General features: G+C 39.5%; 1 protein-coding gene across 1 annotated transcript in view; it reads left to right on the top strand.

Moving 5' to 3' along the window:
* LOC144293874 (serotransferrin-like) overlaps positions 1-14184 on the top strand; it is a 53109-nt gene extending 38925 nt beyond the window's left edge. Inside the window, 3 exon segments of the mRNA XM_077865090.1 lie at positions 1893-2029; positions 3155-3209; positions 12909-14184. Of these exon segments, the coding sequence (XP_077721216.1) occupies positions 1893-2029; positions 3155-3209; positions 12909-13122 (406 nt within the window). The 3' untranslated portion in view covers positions 13123-14184.
* Positions 14185-17578: the final 3394 nt, after the last annotated feature.

The following is a 17578-nucleotide window of genomic DNA, read 5'->3' as shown; positions in this document are numbered from 1 at the left end:
TTGCTTACCCTCCTGACCCAGTGCCTGACTGGGAGTAGTGGCTTCTTCTGCTGCCCAGTATCATGAGCGATTTTACTGCATATTACTAGCCCAGGAAAAGATTAAAATTCAAAATCTGAGGTATTATAATTCAAAATCTATTGAATGTGTATTGCTTTTGCATTGTTGTAAAGTAAAGTTCTAAGTTGGTATTGTAAGTTGGGGACCATGTGTATTTGCCTTTCCTCCTTTGTCAAAGATCACCTAACTACATAGATAGGAGTCTCTTTCTGGACTTTATTCTGTTCTGCTCGTCTCTTTTTCCATCAGGACCATGCTGTCTTGTTCACTAAAGCTTCATACTAAGTTGGGCAGTGTCCTCCAGCTTTGCTCTTTAGTTTAGTGTTGGCTCTTCTGAGTCTTTTGCCTCTCTATATAAACTACAGAATCAGTTTTTCAACATCCACAGATTAAGTTGCTGAGGTTTTGATTGGATTTTATTGTAATCTATAGATCAAGTTGGGAAGAACTGATATTTTGAAGTTGTTTAGTCTTATCCATGATTGTGGATGGAATATTTCTGTATATCTAGTTCTGCTTTGATTCTGTTGATGAGTTTTATAGTTTTCCTTATATAGTTCTTATACATATTTTATTAGATTTATATCAAAGTTTCATTTTTGGGGGGATGATAATATAAATGGTATTGTGTTTTTAATATTTTGTTGTTATAATTGCTGTTTTTTACTGCTGTAGGCTATGAAAGCCTCTCTCCAGAAAGGGCTCATATTTCCTTCTCCTGGGGGCCCTTGGGGTTCATTGAGTCTTGCCCCAGTTTTATATAAATCTTTCTGCATCATACACCATGAAAGAGTTTAAATTCATACCCACCCCCCATCTGTGCGGCACAGGAGGTCTGGTATTTCAGTTCCTCTTGGATTATTTTCCCATACCACCCTCCACTAGATTTTAAGGTGTAAGCTTTGTGCAGGGTGTTTACTTCCACAGCTGCATGTTGGCCATCGCACATTTCTGGCGATGAATGAGCATTCAGACCCTGGTCCCTACAGTCTGTTATCTGCTGTTTTTCCTGGATTGCTTTGCTTTAGCTTTGATACCTCTTTATTTCTGGCACATGAAGATTCTCACCGTTGCTGCCTTAGATTGGGCCCTGTTGGATCACTATGCTTCTAGTTTGATTACCCTCTTAGAATTATCTGTCTTTCATTCAGCACCAAAATTCTTTGTAACAGAAAAGTAAAAACTGTAGATGAGTGGGTCATTGCCCTTTGCTGCCTGACCCGGTTTCCTCCCTGTGTACCAGCCTACCTTGAGTTCTCTAGGCCATGTTGTCCCACTCCTTTGTGCTCGGCACATACTACTTTCCAGAGAGACTGTGTTCCAGTTGTTTGGCTAAAATCCAGCTCAGCTTGACATCCTCCTTTAAGTCCTCTTGACTTGTTCTCATGTGAATGGTCTTCCTCTTTGTTCCTGTTATAGCAGGTATATATGTCTGTTTTAGCATTTTATCACAGTATTGTATATAATGATTTCCTGGTCTTTGATGGAAGGCATGATTTCTTCTTGTCTTTTTAGATCAGTCATTGGTAGACAGTAACACTCAGTAGTCCTTTGTTTTTGGTTGTCTTATAAAACTTGATAAATAGTATTTCAAACTGTACAGTCACCAGAAGTACACAGTCATTAAAAATGCACACACTTCACTTGACATCTCAGTAGTCCTTTGTTAAGTGAGTATTTGTATGGTGTGATTATATGTGTGCATGCTTGCATGTGAGTCTGTTGTGTGTTATTCATTAGGATTGAATTCGATGAAATTAAGGATATGATTTTTCAATATAATGCTGCAGTACCTCATGCTTCTATGGTGGCTTTTCTTTCTCCCCCTCCAGGGCTATTGTGTTTGTTGTGGATAGTGCAGCCTTCCAGCGAGAGGTAAAAGATGTGGCCGAGTTCCTGTATCAAGTCCTCATTGACAGCATGAGTCTGAAGAACACACCGTCATTTTTAATTGCCTGCAATAAGCAAGGTGCCATCATGTTTTCCAGCAATAATAATTGAGATTTTTTCTGGGAATGCTACTAGGAGCTAATATAGTTATCTACAGTTATTATTGAGATGACAGGCAATTATTAATGAACTATGAAGGATTTTAAATCTTAAGATCATTTATATACCTGCATCTTCATTAATTTTACCAGGCTGTTCTAAGGAACACCTGTTCTACTACCAACTTTTCTTTGATACAGTGTTTGCATTTCTTGAAATCATAAATCATTTTACTTCATTTACCAAGTTAAGTTTGTCAGATTGACAGTATTGACACAGTTGTGGAGGGCTGGGGGGAAGCTCTCCTTTCGAACAAGCTTACCTTCCAGCACATTTCATCAAGGGGAGTTTACACAAGTTGTGTTTCTTTAACCCCGTAACCATTAATATTTTTTTTGTCACACCCAATAAAACGAGGCTTCAGTTTCATTACCTCTAACTTAGGGTAAAACCAGTTGATTTTACAGTCTTCTTTCAGATTAAAATTCTGATCCTATGGAGAACCCAATACATTTCTCAGAAGTGATCGAGTAGTAATAACCCTAACAATGCCTAATCAGGAATTGATCTTAGGATCATTACCTGACCTGTTTTCTTCTATTCAGTATGAGGATAAAAGGTAATAAATATTTGACTTTTGCTGTGTGCCAAACCAGTGTTTCTCTCTTTCCAAGGTGCACCTGAGTGACATACTGTCTTAGTACCAGCTGGAAATGTGCTTGGTTTACTTTAATATGACAAGTAGGATATTTCTGTTGAGAGTGAAGGCTTTTGTTACAAATAAGAAGCTGGTAGGTTTTCTTTCTGTTACACGGGCTGGACTTCTCTATATGTTGATTTAGAAGGTCTGTAAGATGTAGAAAACTTTGATGAAAGAGCTAGTCAGTTTTAGGGTCACAAGCTTAATGTACTTGTAAGCATTATTGTGGGATATCCCATACATGCAAATATAAAGCTTACTTTGATAGTGAAGCCACTAATGGTAAAAAGCTCTTAAAAAAAAAAAAAGAAATTTCTTAGTTTAAATTGGAACTTTCCATATGTGTAAGTCTTGGGAAAAGACCCTTTCTGTTTAAACTATAACGGTGTCTTTATTTTTTAACAGACATTACAATGGCAAAATCCGCAAAGTTAATTCAGCAACAGCTTGAGAAAGAACTGTGAGTATGAATAAGTCATATTGATTAATGTATATCTTAAAACTTAGGAAATATGAATATATCACTTAAGATCTTTGGTTGTGTATGATTACCACAGTCTAAAGAATAGTGTGAAATATATTTGTTAAATAATTGGCAAAAGAATTAATGGAATTCTAAAAAGCATCAATGGGATGGGATACTTTACAAATTTATAGAAAGATCTCGGTTTATTGAGACTGTAAGCTCAATTATTTTCCTACTGTTTCTAGTTCATTTATAGTAGATAAGAAAGGTTTTAGAAACTAAAAAATTTGAAAGCCATGGAAATTTTTGTTGCCAGAATGAGAAATGAATGCTTCCAAAGCATTAAAAAGTCTATTATACTATTTTATGACTTAATTTATTGTTTTCCAGCTATTTTGTAGTATTATTTAGCTTGATTTTAGTGTTTAAAAATTTGTAAGTTGAGCAATAACCTTCTGAATTTTAAGGAATCCAGCATGTCTGTACTCTACCGATTTGTAAGAGCTAGCTAATAGCTTGCTTACTCAGAGCTACCATCAACATCTTGAGGAATCAAGTTATGTTTTCTTGTTGCTGTCGTATAGGACTTTTTATTTTTTATTAAAGAATCTGATGAGGAAAAATTGTATAAATTCAACTTTGAGGGGTGCCTGGGTGACTCAGTTGGTTAAGTGTCTGCCTTCGGCTCAAGTCATGATCCCAGTGTCCTGGGATTGAGCCCCTTTTCGAGTTGGGCTCCTTGCTCAGTGGAGAGTTTGCTTCTTCCTCTGTCCTGCTCCCTGCTCATGCTCTCTCAAATAAATAAATAAAATCTTTAAAAAAACATTTCAACTTTGAGCACATTTCTTCCCCACTAGAATTTACTAACTCATTTATACATTTAACAAGCACCTATATAATTCATCTAGTAGATGGCAAACACTGCATTTAGGATATGGCCATAGGGGAAAATGTTGTGTGGTTCCTATATTCAGGAGCTTAGGGTTGACAAACTGCTGCTCAGGGTGTGCAAAGAAGGTATAGTTTTACATTTTTAAAGGGCAGGTAAAAAAAATAAGAAAAAATATGTGACAGAAGCTAAGTGTCACACACATTTAATTTACATAAACATTTAATTTATGGCTCTTTACAGAAAAATTTTACCAGGCCTGGTCTGTTTATTTTCTGTGGTTTCTTTTCTTTTTTAATTTTAATTTTTTAAAGATTTTATTTGTTTATTCATGAGAGACACACAGAGAGAGGCAGAGACAGGCAGAGGGAGAAGCGGGCTCCATGTAGGGAGCCTGATGTGGGACCTGATCCCAGAACTCCAGGATCACACCCTGAGCTGAAGGCAGACGCTTAACTGCTGAGCCACCTAGGCATCCCTCTTTTTTTTTTTTTTTTTCTTTTAATTGAGAATGATATAGTTAATTCCATATGCTTTAAACTTTTTAATATATGAATAGAAGAGTAAAGTTAGCTGTTTAATCAGACTTATCAAAGACCTCATGCCTTCAAGCTGAATGAATATCAAAGAGATTTTTTTTTAAACCCTTTTATGGAGGGGTAATATCAATATGTAAAAAGCTGTGCATAGTTAATGTATACAACTCCATGCCTTTGGGGATAAGTATCCACCTTTGAAACATCACCACCATTGAGGCCGTAAAAGTATCCATTACTTTTCAGTTTCCTCCTACTCTCTTTATTATTTGTGTATGCGTGTGTGTATGTGTGTGAGAGAGAGAATGTTTCATGAGAATACTTAAGATTTACCATATTACAGATTTTAAGTATATAATGCAATATTGTTAGCTATAGATGTGTAGTAGATCTCTAGTACATACTTATTTGCATAACTGAAACCTTTTCAAAAAGATTTTACTTGCGAGAGAGAGAGTGTGTGTGAGCATGAGTGAGGGGTCGAGACAGAAGAAGAGTTTCAGAAAAGGAAAAGCTGGCTCTCTACTAAGCAGGGAGACCGAGGTGGGGCTCCATCCCAGGACCCTGAGGTAATGGCCTGAGCTGCTTAGGCAAGTGCTGAAAAGGCAGACACTTAACTGACTGAGCCACCCAGGCACCCCTGCATATCTGAAACTTTATAACCTTTGACTTGATGGTCAGAGGCTCTCTATTTCTCCCTCTTCCCATCCTAGTAAGCACTATTCTACTCTGCTTCCATGTGTTTGCTTTAGATTCCATATATAAGTGTGATCATATATTATTAGTCTTACTGTGTCTGTGCTTGTTATATCACTTAGCATAATGTCCTTTAGGTTCATCCATGTTGTTGTAAATAGTAGGATTTCCTTCTTTTTTCAGGGCTGAATAATATTCCATTGTGTGTATGTTCTATATTTTCTTTATCCATTCATCCTTTGATGGACTTAGGTTGCTTCCATATATTGTCTGTTGTAATAATGTGACAGTGAACATGGTGGTGCAAGTACCTTTTCAAGATTCTGATTTTAATTTCTTTGGATAAATACCCAGAAGTGGGATTGTTGGACCATATGGTGGTAGTTTTATTTGTAATTTTTTTGAAGAATCTTCATTCTGTTTTCTGTAGTGACTGTACCAGTTTACATTTCTGCCAACAATGTACCAGGATTGGCCTTGTCTGCATCTCCACAGACAACTTAGTGTGTTTATCAGTCATTACCTCAGATGTGAGGTGATATCTCATGGTGGTTTTGATTTGCATTTCCCTGATAGTTATGTTGCATACTTTTTCATGTACTTCTTGGCTATTTGTCCTCTTTGGAGAAATGTCTATTCAGAAATGTCTGTCCTTTGTTCATTTTTCAATTGGATTATTAGGGGTTTGTTACTGACTTGTATGAGTTCCTTATATATTTTGGATATTAACCCTTACCAGCTATATGGTTTGTAGATATGTTTTCCAGTTCCAGGTTATTTTTCTATTTTACTGATTGTTTCCTTTGCTCTGCAGAAGTTATTTAATTTAGCAATCACATTTATGTTTTCTTCTGTTGGTGTCATATCCAAAAATTCATTGCCACAATCAAGGTCACTGAGCTTCTCCCCTGTATTTTCTTCTTGGATTTTTATGGTTTTAGGTCTTATATGTAAGTCTTTAATCCATTTTGAGTTGATTTTTGTGTATGGTGTAAGGTAAAGGTCTAATTTTATTCTTTTGCATATAGATATTCAGTTTTCCTAGCACCATTTATTGAAGAGACTATCCTTTACTAATTCTATTTCTTGTCATCATCCTTGTCATAAAAGGTTAACGGACCATATGTGTGGGTTTATTTCTGGCCCATCTATTCTATTCTGTTGGTCGTATGTCTTCTTATGTCAGTATCATACTGTTTTTGTTACTATGGCTTTGTTACACAATTTGAAATCTGAAAGTGTGATGCCTCTGGCTTAAGTGTTTTTACTCAAGATTACTTTGGCTATTATGGGTCTTTTGTGGTTCCATATGAATTTTATCATTGTTTCTTTTATTTCTGTAAAAAATTCCATTGGAGTATTGATAAGTATTGCATTGCATCTGTAGAGGGCTTTGCATCATATGGCGATTTTAACAATATCTAATTATTCCAATCTAAGAAAATAAGGGATATCTTTTCCTTTATTCATGTCTTCAATTTCTTTCATGAATGTCTTAAAGTTTTCAGTATATAGATCTTTTGCCTACTTCATTACATTTATGCCTAAGTGTTATATTTTTGATGCTACCGTAAATAGAACTGGTAATTCTTAATTTCTGATAGTTCGTTAGTAGTGTATAAAACATAACTGATTTTTGTATGTTGATTTTGTATCCTGCAACTTTACTGAATTTGTTTAGTAGTTATGTTTTTTTTGGTGCTGTCTTTACGGATTTATATATATGAGATGAAGTCATCTGTGAACAGATAATCATTTTCTTTTCAGATTTTCATGCTTTTTCTTTCTTTCTTTGCCTAATTAGTCTATCTAGGACTTCCAGTGCTACCCTGAATAGAAGTGGTGAGAGTGGGCATCCTTGTCTTGATGATAGAGGAAAAGCTTCCAGCTTTTCACTGTTGAATAAGATACTTTCTGTGGGCTTGTCATATATGGCCCTCATTATTTTCAGCTACATTTTGCTATGTGTAGCAAATGTGTCCATTTTGCTGACTTTTGATCATGAAAGTATGTTGAACTTTGTCAGGTGATTTTCTGTATCTGTTGAGATGATCATCAATAATGTGATGATCATAAAGTAAAGGTGTATCACCTTTATTGGTTTGTATATGTTGAACTATCTATCTTGAGAAAATCCCATTTGATCATAGTGTACAATTCATTTAATGTGTGTACTGTTGAATTTGGTTTGCCAGTATTTTGTTGAGGACTTTTGCATCCGTGTTCATTAGGAATATTAGCCTATATTTTTCTTGTAGTATCCTTATTTGGTTTGGATATCAGGGTAATGCTGGCCTTGTAAAATGAGTTTGGAAGTGTTACCTCCACTTTAATTAGGAAGAATTTGAGAAAAATTGGTGTTGATTCTTCTTGAAATGTTTGGTAGAATTCACCAGTGAGCCATCTGGTCCTGGGCTTTTCTTTGTTGATGGTTTTTGATTGCTGATTCAGTCTCTTTCCTTGTTATTGGTCTGTTCAGATTTTCTGTTTTTTCATGATTCAGTTTGGTATATTGTCTGTTTCTAGAAATTTATCCATTTCTTCTAGGATGTCTAATTTGTTTTTTTTTTTTTAAGATTTTATTTATTTATGCATGAGAGACAGAGAGAGAGAGAGAGAGAGACAGAGAGAGGCAGATACACAGACAGAGGGAGAAGGAGGCTCCATGCAGGGAGCCCTACGCGGGACTTGATCCCGGATCTCCGAGATCAGGCCCTGAACCAGAGGCGGCGCTAAACCGCTGAGCCACCCGGGCTGTCTGGATGTCTAATTTGTTAACAGTAGTCTCTTACCCTTTGTATTTCTGTAGTATAAGTTACCCCTTTTCATTTCTGATTTTATTAATTTTAGCCGTCTTTCTCTCTGCTAAAGGTTTGTCAATTTTGTTTATCTTTCGAAAAAACAACTCTTTGTTTCACTGATATTTTCTATTGTTTTCTAGTCTGTATTTCATTGGTTTCTGCTTTTATTTTTTCCTTCCTTCTGGTCATTTTGGGGTTAGTTTGTTCTTTTTCTAGTTCCTGGAGGTGTCAAGTTAGGTTGTTTATCTGAGATCTTTCTTTTTTCTTAGAGTAGATGTTTATTGCTATAAATTTCCCTCTCAGAACTGCCTTTTGCTGTATCCTATAAGTTTGATGTGTTGGGTTTCTATTTTCATTTGTTATTTTTTATTTGGCTTTGGATTCTTCCTTGACCTATAAATTATTCAGAAATGTGTTATTTACTCCCCTCATATTTGTAAATTTTCCAGTATTCCTTCTGTTACTGATTTCTAGGTTCATACCTTTGTGGTCAGAAAAGATACTTGATGTGATTTCAGTCTTCTTAAATTTGTTGACTTGTTTGTGGCCTAACATACTATCTATCCTGGAGACTGTTCTTTGTACACTTAAAGAGAATGCATTCTGCAGTTGTTGGATGGAATATTCTGTATTTGTCTGTTAGGTATATTTGGTATATGTTGTTTTCTTATTGATTCTCTGGATGATCTATTCATTGTTGGAAGTGTGGTATTGAAATCCCCTGCTATTACTGTATTGATATCTATTTCTCTCCTTAGTTCTATTACTCTTTGCTTTATATATTTAGGTTCTCCGATGTTAGGTGCATATTTGGTTACAAAATCCTCTTGATGAATTGACCCTTTATTATTATTTAATGACTTTTTTTTGTCTTTCATGACAATTTTTGACTTAAAGTCTGTTTTATTGAAATAACTATAGCCAGCTCTATTCTTTTGTTTATCATTTGCTTGGTATATCTTTTTCTGTCCCTTTACTTAGAACTTTAAAGTCTGTCTCCTGGAGACAGCTTGTTTTTTTTTTTAATACGTTCATCTACTCTGTTTTGATTAGAGAATTTAAACCATTTACATTTAAAGAATTACTGATAGGTAAGGACTTAGTTTTGTTGTGTTCTGTTTTATAATTCCTTTGCCCCTTTCTTCTTCTCTTTCTTTAATGATTTGTTTGTGGTGTTATGCTTTGATTCCTTTCTCTTTATTTGTGTATCTATAAGTTTTTTTCTTTGTGATTACAATGAGACTTTTATAAAACATAGTATTGGCAATCTTATTTTAAGTGGATAGCTTCCACTGCATACAAAAATTATATTCATTAAGTTCTTCCCCTTCAGTTTATACTATTGATTCCACAATTCACATTTTTATCCACAGTTCACATTTTTATATTGTATATCCATTGATACATATATATATATTTTTTAGATTTTATTTATTTATTCATGAGAGACACAGAGACATAAGCAGAGGGAGAAGCAGGCTCCTTATGGGGAGCCTGATGCGGCACTCGATCCCAGGACTCTGGGATCATGACCGGAGCCAAAGGCAGACACTCAACCACTGAGCCACCCAAGCACCCCTTTAATAAATTATTGTAGCCATAGTTACCTTTAATATTTTGTCTCTAACTTTTGAGTGAAGTGATTTATGTGTCACCATTATGGAGTTAGAGTATTCTGAATTTGAATGTACTCTTACTGTTATAGTGAGTTTTATACTTTCATGTGTTTTCATGTTGTTAGTGTCCTTTTGTTTCACCTTGAAGAACTGCCTTTAGCATTTCTTGCAAGGTGGGGGTAGTGGTTATGAACTCTCTCGGAGTTTGTGTGTCTGGGAAATTTTTTTCTCATTCATGTCAGAAGGACAGTTTTGCTGGGTATACTATTGTTAGTGGCGGTTTTTTTCTTTCAGCACTTTGAATATATCATTCTGTTCTTTATTGGCATACAGAGTTTCTGCTAAGACTAAGAAAGTTGCTCATGTGGGGTTTCCATATTTGTGACCATTGGCTTTTCTCTTGCTGCTTTCAAAATTCTCTGTCTTTGACTTTTTGTCAATTGTAGTGTGTCTTGGTGAAACTCTATGTTTAATCTATTTGGGATTCTTTGGGCTTAATGGACCTGGATGTTCATTTCCCTGTCCAGATTTTGGTATTTTCTGTATTATTTCTTTATAAATAAGCTTTCTTTGTTTGTCTTTCTCTCTTCCTTCTGGGACTGCCATAATGATTGTACTTGATTCCTTTAATGATGTGTTACAAGTTATGTAGTCTCTCTTTACTCTTTCTTTTTTGTTGTCCTTCTCATTAGATAACGACTTCAAATTACCTGCATTCAAGCTCTCTGAGTCTTTCTTCTGCTTGATTGTCTGCTGTTAAGGATCTCTGAATATTTCACATCAGTCATTATGTTCTTTAGCTCCAGAATATCAAAAAATGTTTATGGCCTCCTCTTTGTTGAGCTTCTCATTTTTTCTTTTCTTTTCTTTTTTTTTTTTTTAAAGTAGGCTCCATGCTCACCGTTGGGCTAGAACTCACAAACCTGAGATCAAGAGTCTCATTCTCTACCAACTGAGCCAGTGAAGGGCCCCAAATTTCATTTTTATTCATTCATTATTTTTCTCATTTTGTTGAGTTGTCCTCTTCTATAGCTCAATGAACTTTCAAACTATTAGTTTGAATTCTTTGTCAGGCATTTAATAGATTTCCATTTCTTTAAGGTCAGTTATTGGTGCTTTACTCTGTGCCTTTGATAGGCTGCTGGAGTCCTTGGGCAGACTGGCCCGGCTCCTAGGTCCATGGGTGTGTGGGCCTACTGCCTGGGTTCATAGAAGTGGGCCCTGCACCAGGGTCCATTTCGGTGGCCTAGAACTGGATCTCTTGGGGCAGGCCTGGTGCTATGGTCCATGGTGGTGGTCCTGGAGCTTGGTCCCACAGGAGTGGGCTGCGGCCACGGGTCTAGCCTGGTGTTGGATTCTGTGATGTAGTGAGTGCTTACTTCATTGTCCTACCACTAAGTGAAACATATCTCTTCGTGCTTGCAGGAGAAATAATGTGGATAATGTGAAATTGTCCTTCCTACTCTCTTCCATGCATCTTTTTATATTTCTGTATAACACTCAGGTGCTGTAATCTGAGATCTGCATTGCTTCTCTCTAACGCATGGGTGGTTATTCAAATTAATGGTTCTATGAGAAGGCTTATGCTAGAAATTCCTATTCTCCCATCTTGCTGATGTCAGTGTAAGTGTCTTTTGTTCCTTTTGAAATTGTATCTTTATCATTTCTTCCCTTAGTCCTGATGTTCACTCTCTTGAGACTATAAGTTGCTTGTTAGGCTAAGGAAATTGGAACAATTAGATAATTTGTTTTTTATAGAAACTCTGTTGCAGTTGTTGAAGGGGGGAAATATGATCATAACTTATGCGTCCATTTTGGTTTTTTCTTTTAAGCAGTATGGTCGAACTTTTCCTATGTTCTAAACATATATTTTCCTTAGTCCAGTTGTTTTTCACTCTGAAGATCCATAAAAAAGCAATATAGACTATTAAAGTTAGTGAAGGAAAATGTTAGAAGTTGGAAAGGTTAGTATCAAATTAGGAGTCACATTTTATTTTTAAAATTTAGTTTATTTTTGTTAGTAATCTCTACACTCAGCGTGGGGCTTAAACTCACAACCCTGAGCTCAAGAGTCACATGCCTTTCTGATTGAGCCAGCAAGGTGCCCCAGGAGTCTGATTTTAGATTAATCCTGTGTTTGTGAGAATCAGGTCCTATCAGCCCTGAAGCATTTCAGAGTCTTCTGAATAACAAGGCTAATAACGATGTTCACATGGACTTATGACAAGAGCTTTTCCTTTTAAAGAGTTTTTCCTTCCTTTTAAAGTTTTTTTTTTTATTGTAAAATATTTTACATATAAAGGGATACATATGTTGAATTTAAAGAATATTAAAATGAATATCCATGGACCCACCACCTTGCTTAGAAGGCCCTATAGGCTCCTCCCTAATATCTTGAATTTTATATTGATTGTTTTTTAAAAATATTTTTCCATGTGTGAAGGTTTCTTTCTAGACAAGGTATTATTTATTTTTTTCTGCAGATTCTTCACTAATTTTCATGTAGTCCTACAGCTCCAATAAATGCTTTATTTTGTAAGGAAGCACATTGGGAGCATGTATTCCTCTGCTTCTGGAAAGCAGAAAGGGTGGGAGAAGTAGACACATGAGCATTGCTGTGCACGCTGTTTTGGGGCCAGCAGGTGGCAGTAAAACAGCTTAAATCAGGAACGTTTTCATGGGCAAAGAGCCCAAACTGGATTTGAGAATCTGGAGTTTGTGGATTTACTAAGCTCTGTATCCAAATAGACTCGTGACAAATATAAATACTGTATCTTCCCACACATAACTTGCAGAGACTTAAGTTATTATGACACAGCATATTTTAAAAAAACTTCAAAACTAGCATCATGTAGATGATCCTAGTGGTAGAGGATAAGGGGGCCCCAGGCTGAGAGAAGGTGTGACCTGGGCACATTATTGACCTACTCTTATCAAGCCAAGTCAGGCTGGACCACCATCTCTGCTGTCTGAGAGCAATCTGTGAATGCAAACGATTATTCAGCTGTCTTAATAGCATAATTGACAGTTTTATGATTAATATGTAAACGAATGCTGAAATGTTTAGGAATGAGTTTGGCTTCGTAAAGGCCTTTAGTTGCTCTTTAAAAGTTATTACTCTCTTCTTCCTGACTTGTTCTTCTTTTGTTTCACAGCAACACTTTACGGGTCACTCGTTCTGCGGCCCCCAGCACACTGGACAGTTCCAGCACTGCCCCTGCTCAGCTAGGAAAGAAAGGCAAAGAATTTGAGTTCTCACAATTGCCCCTCAAAGTGGAGTTTCTGGAGTGCAGCGCCAAGGGCGGAAGAGGGGACACTGGCTCCGCTGACATCCAGGACCTGGAGAAGTGGCTGGCTAAAATCGCCTGAGGGGCAGAGGCAAAGCGCAGGACATGAATGTGTGTGTGTGTGTGTGTGTGTGTGTGTGTGTGTGTGTGTGTGTCTGACAGTTTTGGAAAAGGGTGTGGTAGTCTGGAGTTGATAAAGAAGGGGTACAAAATGTAATTAGAAAACATTTTCTTGTTCTGGAAAGAAATTATTGTTGAAAGTAACTTGGAATTTTTGTTTTTAAGTTTAGTTCTCCCTCGGTGCTTTCTAGTCACTTACCTGCCTATGTGTCTTCCCTTGGTTAAGATGTATGTTGTGTCCCTTTAGTATATACATGACGGAGGGTCAGGGTCTTTGTGACCCTAAGGAGTGGATCCACAGAGAGAGGATATTGTCATGAGAGTATGGTTATCATCTGAGAAGTCTCTTATCCTCTGCTTCTGTGCATTAGTCCCTTTTCCTGAAAACAGATTTGTCTGTTTGGAGTCAGTTGATTCCATTTGCCCTTGACATTCATGGGCAGTATATCGTCTAGTTCTTTGTGAATTCTCAGAGGTGTGAGTGTAGTTACAGTGCAGTCCCTCGACATGTGAAGACAGTAGAAAACAGCAAGGCTGTGCCGATGGCGGGTCTGTTCTTCATCAGCTTGGTGACTTGTCCGCACTCCAGCCTCATAGCACTTAGGTCTCAAAAACTTGCCCTGAACCCTTGGAGTCATTCCCAGGTGATAGAACTATAAATGCTAAATCCCCACATGCCAACGGTCTAGTGTGTTCTTGTGGTTTTCCTTAACAGAGGAGAACATGAAGATTTCCAAACTGTTGTGGGTTTTTGGATGGCTGAGGGCTCCTGGGCTATATGTTCATGTGCGTTTGAGCAGCCCCTATCCTGTACTCAGAGCTAGAATGCCGTGGACCACGTGTGAATGAAAACACTTCTCTGTAGTTACTTAAAGCCCATAGTCACAGGTGGTTAAAAGAAAAGTTAGCCTTTTCAAAGTGACACTCTTCATTATCTTGTATGGTGGCTTTTTTATGGCTTTTATAAATTATTAATGCATTTTTTGGTTAAATAAAGCAACCTGTCTGGCTCAAAGCAATTAAATGGAATGGTATAGTGTGTACAAACAGGGGCCTGTGTTAGGGTGCAGGCCTGGTTGGTTGCACGTTCCCAGGGCCTGAAGACGGCAGTATACACCAGAACCAACTACTGTCCCTACTTTTCACACACTCAGGGGCAAGCCCAGCTGCAGCTTCAGAGGAGATAAGGGGAGCTGTGGGTCATGAGACTCTAATCCCAGAACAGTGTGGTCAAGAGCCACGACAAGAGAGACACGGGCTGTTCTGCAGACCTGCAGGAGGGGCATCTCACCTGGCGGGGGTTGGGGGGGTAGGGTGTCAGGGAGAGTCAAGAGAAGCATGAACTGGTAAGATCCCAGTGAGTGTGGTCCCCGTATGCGCTACAGCGTGAGCCTCTGCCTGTCACTCCTTCCTTCTGGTCACCCTAGCTCTGCGTGAGAGCACTTGCTGCTCGAATGTGGAGGAAGCCCAGGCTGAAATGGAGAAGACAGTGGGCCTCGCCCCTGGCAGAGTTCTTACTCAAAAGCCTCATTGCTGATCATGTCCTTACCGTCCTTTGGATTCTTAGTTTTTGTCCTTTCCTTGTTAGCCAACAGTAATTTAAGGAAATAGGTAAGAATAATGAACTAAAATCAAAAGAGAATGTGTTGAATGTGACATGTTCACATAATCAGAGTAGGTGCGCATGTGAATAAAAATCAGTGGCTTGATGCTTCTGTTAAAAGACATATATGGGGAATCCCTGGGTGGCTCAGCGGTTAAGCGTCTGCCTTTGGCCCAGGGTGTGATTCTGGAGACCCGGGATCGAGTCCCATGTCAGGCTCCCAGCATGGAGCCTGCTTCTCCCTCTGCCTCTGTCTCTGCCTCTCTCGCTCTCTCTCTGTCTCATGAATAAATAAATCTTAAAAAATAAATAAATAAATAAAATAATAAAATAATAAAAATAAATAAATCTTAAAAAAAAAAGGCATATATGTTCTCTCAGGTTTTCTTTTTTTTTTCTCCTGGTTAATTATTTTCTTTACTGGAGAAAGCAATACACAAAAAAATGACAAGGGGAGCAAGGTTGAATTATCTTCAGGGCTTAAAGATCTTCTGAAAAAGGAGTTCTCTCTCCAACAATGATTCTCGGATGCTGGTGTGCATCAGAATGATCTGTGAGGCCCGTCAGCTCTTCTGAGGACCCTGCTCCTAAACATTCAGTTCAATGGCAGATTGGGCGTGGTCTCAGGCATCCACGGGCTCAGTGTGTCCTGTACCAGGTACGGGGGGCTCCTTGGAGCACCGTCAGACGTCACCTGCCCTGGAGAATCAGGTGTGCCTTCAGTAGGCTTTGTGTGTAACTACTTTGGGGGCCACAGCCCTGTTTAGTTTTTCTGACAGGGTGTGTAAGCAGCAGGTTACAGAGTCCCTCCTGGGCACTCTCATCCTGCTTCCTACTTCTGTGCTACAGTTATCCCATTCTTGTGTTTGGGCCAGGAAGAGACCATGGTGACCAGTCCTTGGGTGCTGGGAAGGGCTTCAAGAGGTCACATGTATGCTCTACTCTGTTGGTGTCTTCTTGTGGCCCTGAAGCCATCCAGCCACAGTAGTCCCGTTTCTTCATGAGACAGGAGGCAAGTGTGGCCAGAATGGAGAGACAGGTCAGTGGTGACGGGCATATAAGGCACAGCTGTATGTCCTAGAGACCGTCATGGCTTGAAACCGCTCCTTCTTGGGAACATAGCAGTGTCTGAGCCACTGGGTGTGTTTGGGTCCCGAGACCTCCTCACAGGCCAGCTGCCACCTGGTACGAATCACCCATTCCTGGCTAAGGGAGAGGTTCGGGATGTGGGGAGATGCCTTGGTAGGTGGGTGGCTGCAGTGAATATGCCTGGGCATGCCACTGCTTCTGGAATGGGGCCTTCCACACGGTATGGAGCACACATACAGACTGAGGGGTTAAGGTGCTGGCCATACGGTTCTTATTCCAGGTCATTTTTCAAGCCCTCTCCCTAGGGTTCTGGGGCCTCGGTAGCCCCTCCACTGCCAGGCATCTGCCAGTTTGCTGCGGTCGTAGCAACAACAGCTGCCGTTCATGGAGAGCACCACTTACCTTTTCCCCGTGGCTTCTGTCTCAGCACCTCCTGGGATCCCAGTGTCCCCCTGTGGTCCTGTTATGTGTAAGACATTTAGTGTTCCATTGACTTAAGCTGATTGTGTCTCAACTGAAATGTATGTTTTTGTTTGTGGTATTTGTGATATGCTTATCAGTATACTTATTGTGGCATTTCTAAGTTTGAGGTTAGCATAGGATTATCAAAGCTCCTTTCTCCACTCTTGCTCACTGGCCACCTTGAGCAGCATCCGTCAGCGCCACACGGGGCACCTGGGACAGGTTACTCACCAACCCTCTGTTATCTTCACATCTGAGTCTGGGGAGTCCAGGGTGCTACTCCCTTCATCTGGCAGGAGGAGGGGCTGCTGGACAGTCGTGTGTATAAATGCTGTCCTCCTCGGCAAGGTTATGCCCTCCCCGTCTTGGAATAGCTTGGCTCTGGCTTCAGTCTGGTTTGTACCAGCGCGTGTACTTTGGTCGTCAGGCCTCCTCTGCCCCTTGTCATCCCCAGTACCTCCTCTACCTCACATTTTACATCTGGCAGCCACAAAGGTTAGGCTTGGTGGGCAGAGACATCTATTTCCTGTCCCTCCTAATTTAGAGGTGGCTTCCCTGAGGTGGCAGATTGGAGGGTGTTCCAGAAACTTTAGAAACTTTGAAGGGGAAAGATAATGTAAAGTTGAACTTGAAGAAGAGGGAGATCTGGTGAACCTGGCTTACTCCATAGCTCCAGGACTCCAGCATTCCCAGGCCAGGGCAGTTCTGGGCCTGATCTTGGCCTTTGCGTCCTCTCCGGATTGGCCCCACAGTTGTCCTGGCCTTTATGGCAGCTTTTAGTCTGGAGATGACAGAGACCTGAGGGGCCTCTCAGGGGATGTTCTCTAATTAGTGTGGGGGAAGGGGAGGTGGTATGTGGCTGCTTGGTGGTGTCACCTGGAGGATGATTACGGTTCACCCTAAATTATTTAAATGGCTTTTTGGAGATCACCAGGAGGAGGAGAGATTCGGTCCCTGTACCTGCCTTTCAGGACCTCCAGCCATGACTTGTGGAGACCAGGGCTGACAGAAGTTACTACACACCCCCGAGTCTCCGTTCTTCCCCGGGGCTTCCCTTCCCATCAGCCTTTAGGCAGAGCGGAGGTGATGGAAATGAGGGCACCCTTCCCCTCATTCGTATGTCTGAGTATGTGGAGGGCCCGGGTGAAGAGGAAGAAACAAGGCTCTGGGTGGAAGACCTCGCACCAGACAGGAGACGAGGGGCTTTGTGGAGCAGGCACTTGAAGAAATACATTTTTGCGCCCCCACCCGCCATATATGACTG

The sequence above is a fragment of the Canis aureus genome, chromosome 22 (genome assembly GCF_053574225.1).
Source record: "Canis aureus isolate CA01 chromosome 22, VMU_Caureus_v.1.0, whole genome shotgun sequence".
NCBI classification, from domain to species: Eukaryota; Metazoa; Chordata; class Mammalia; order Carnivora; family Canidae; genus Canis; species Canis aureus.
The sequence above is the reverse complement of the archived record's forward strand: the minus strand, read 5'-3'. Positions and strand labels throughout refer to the sequence as shown.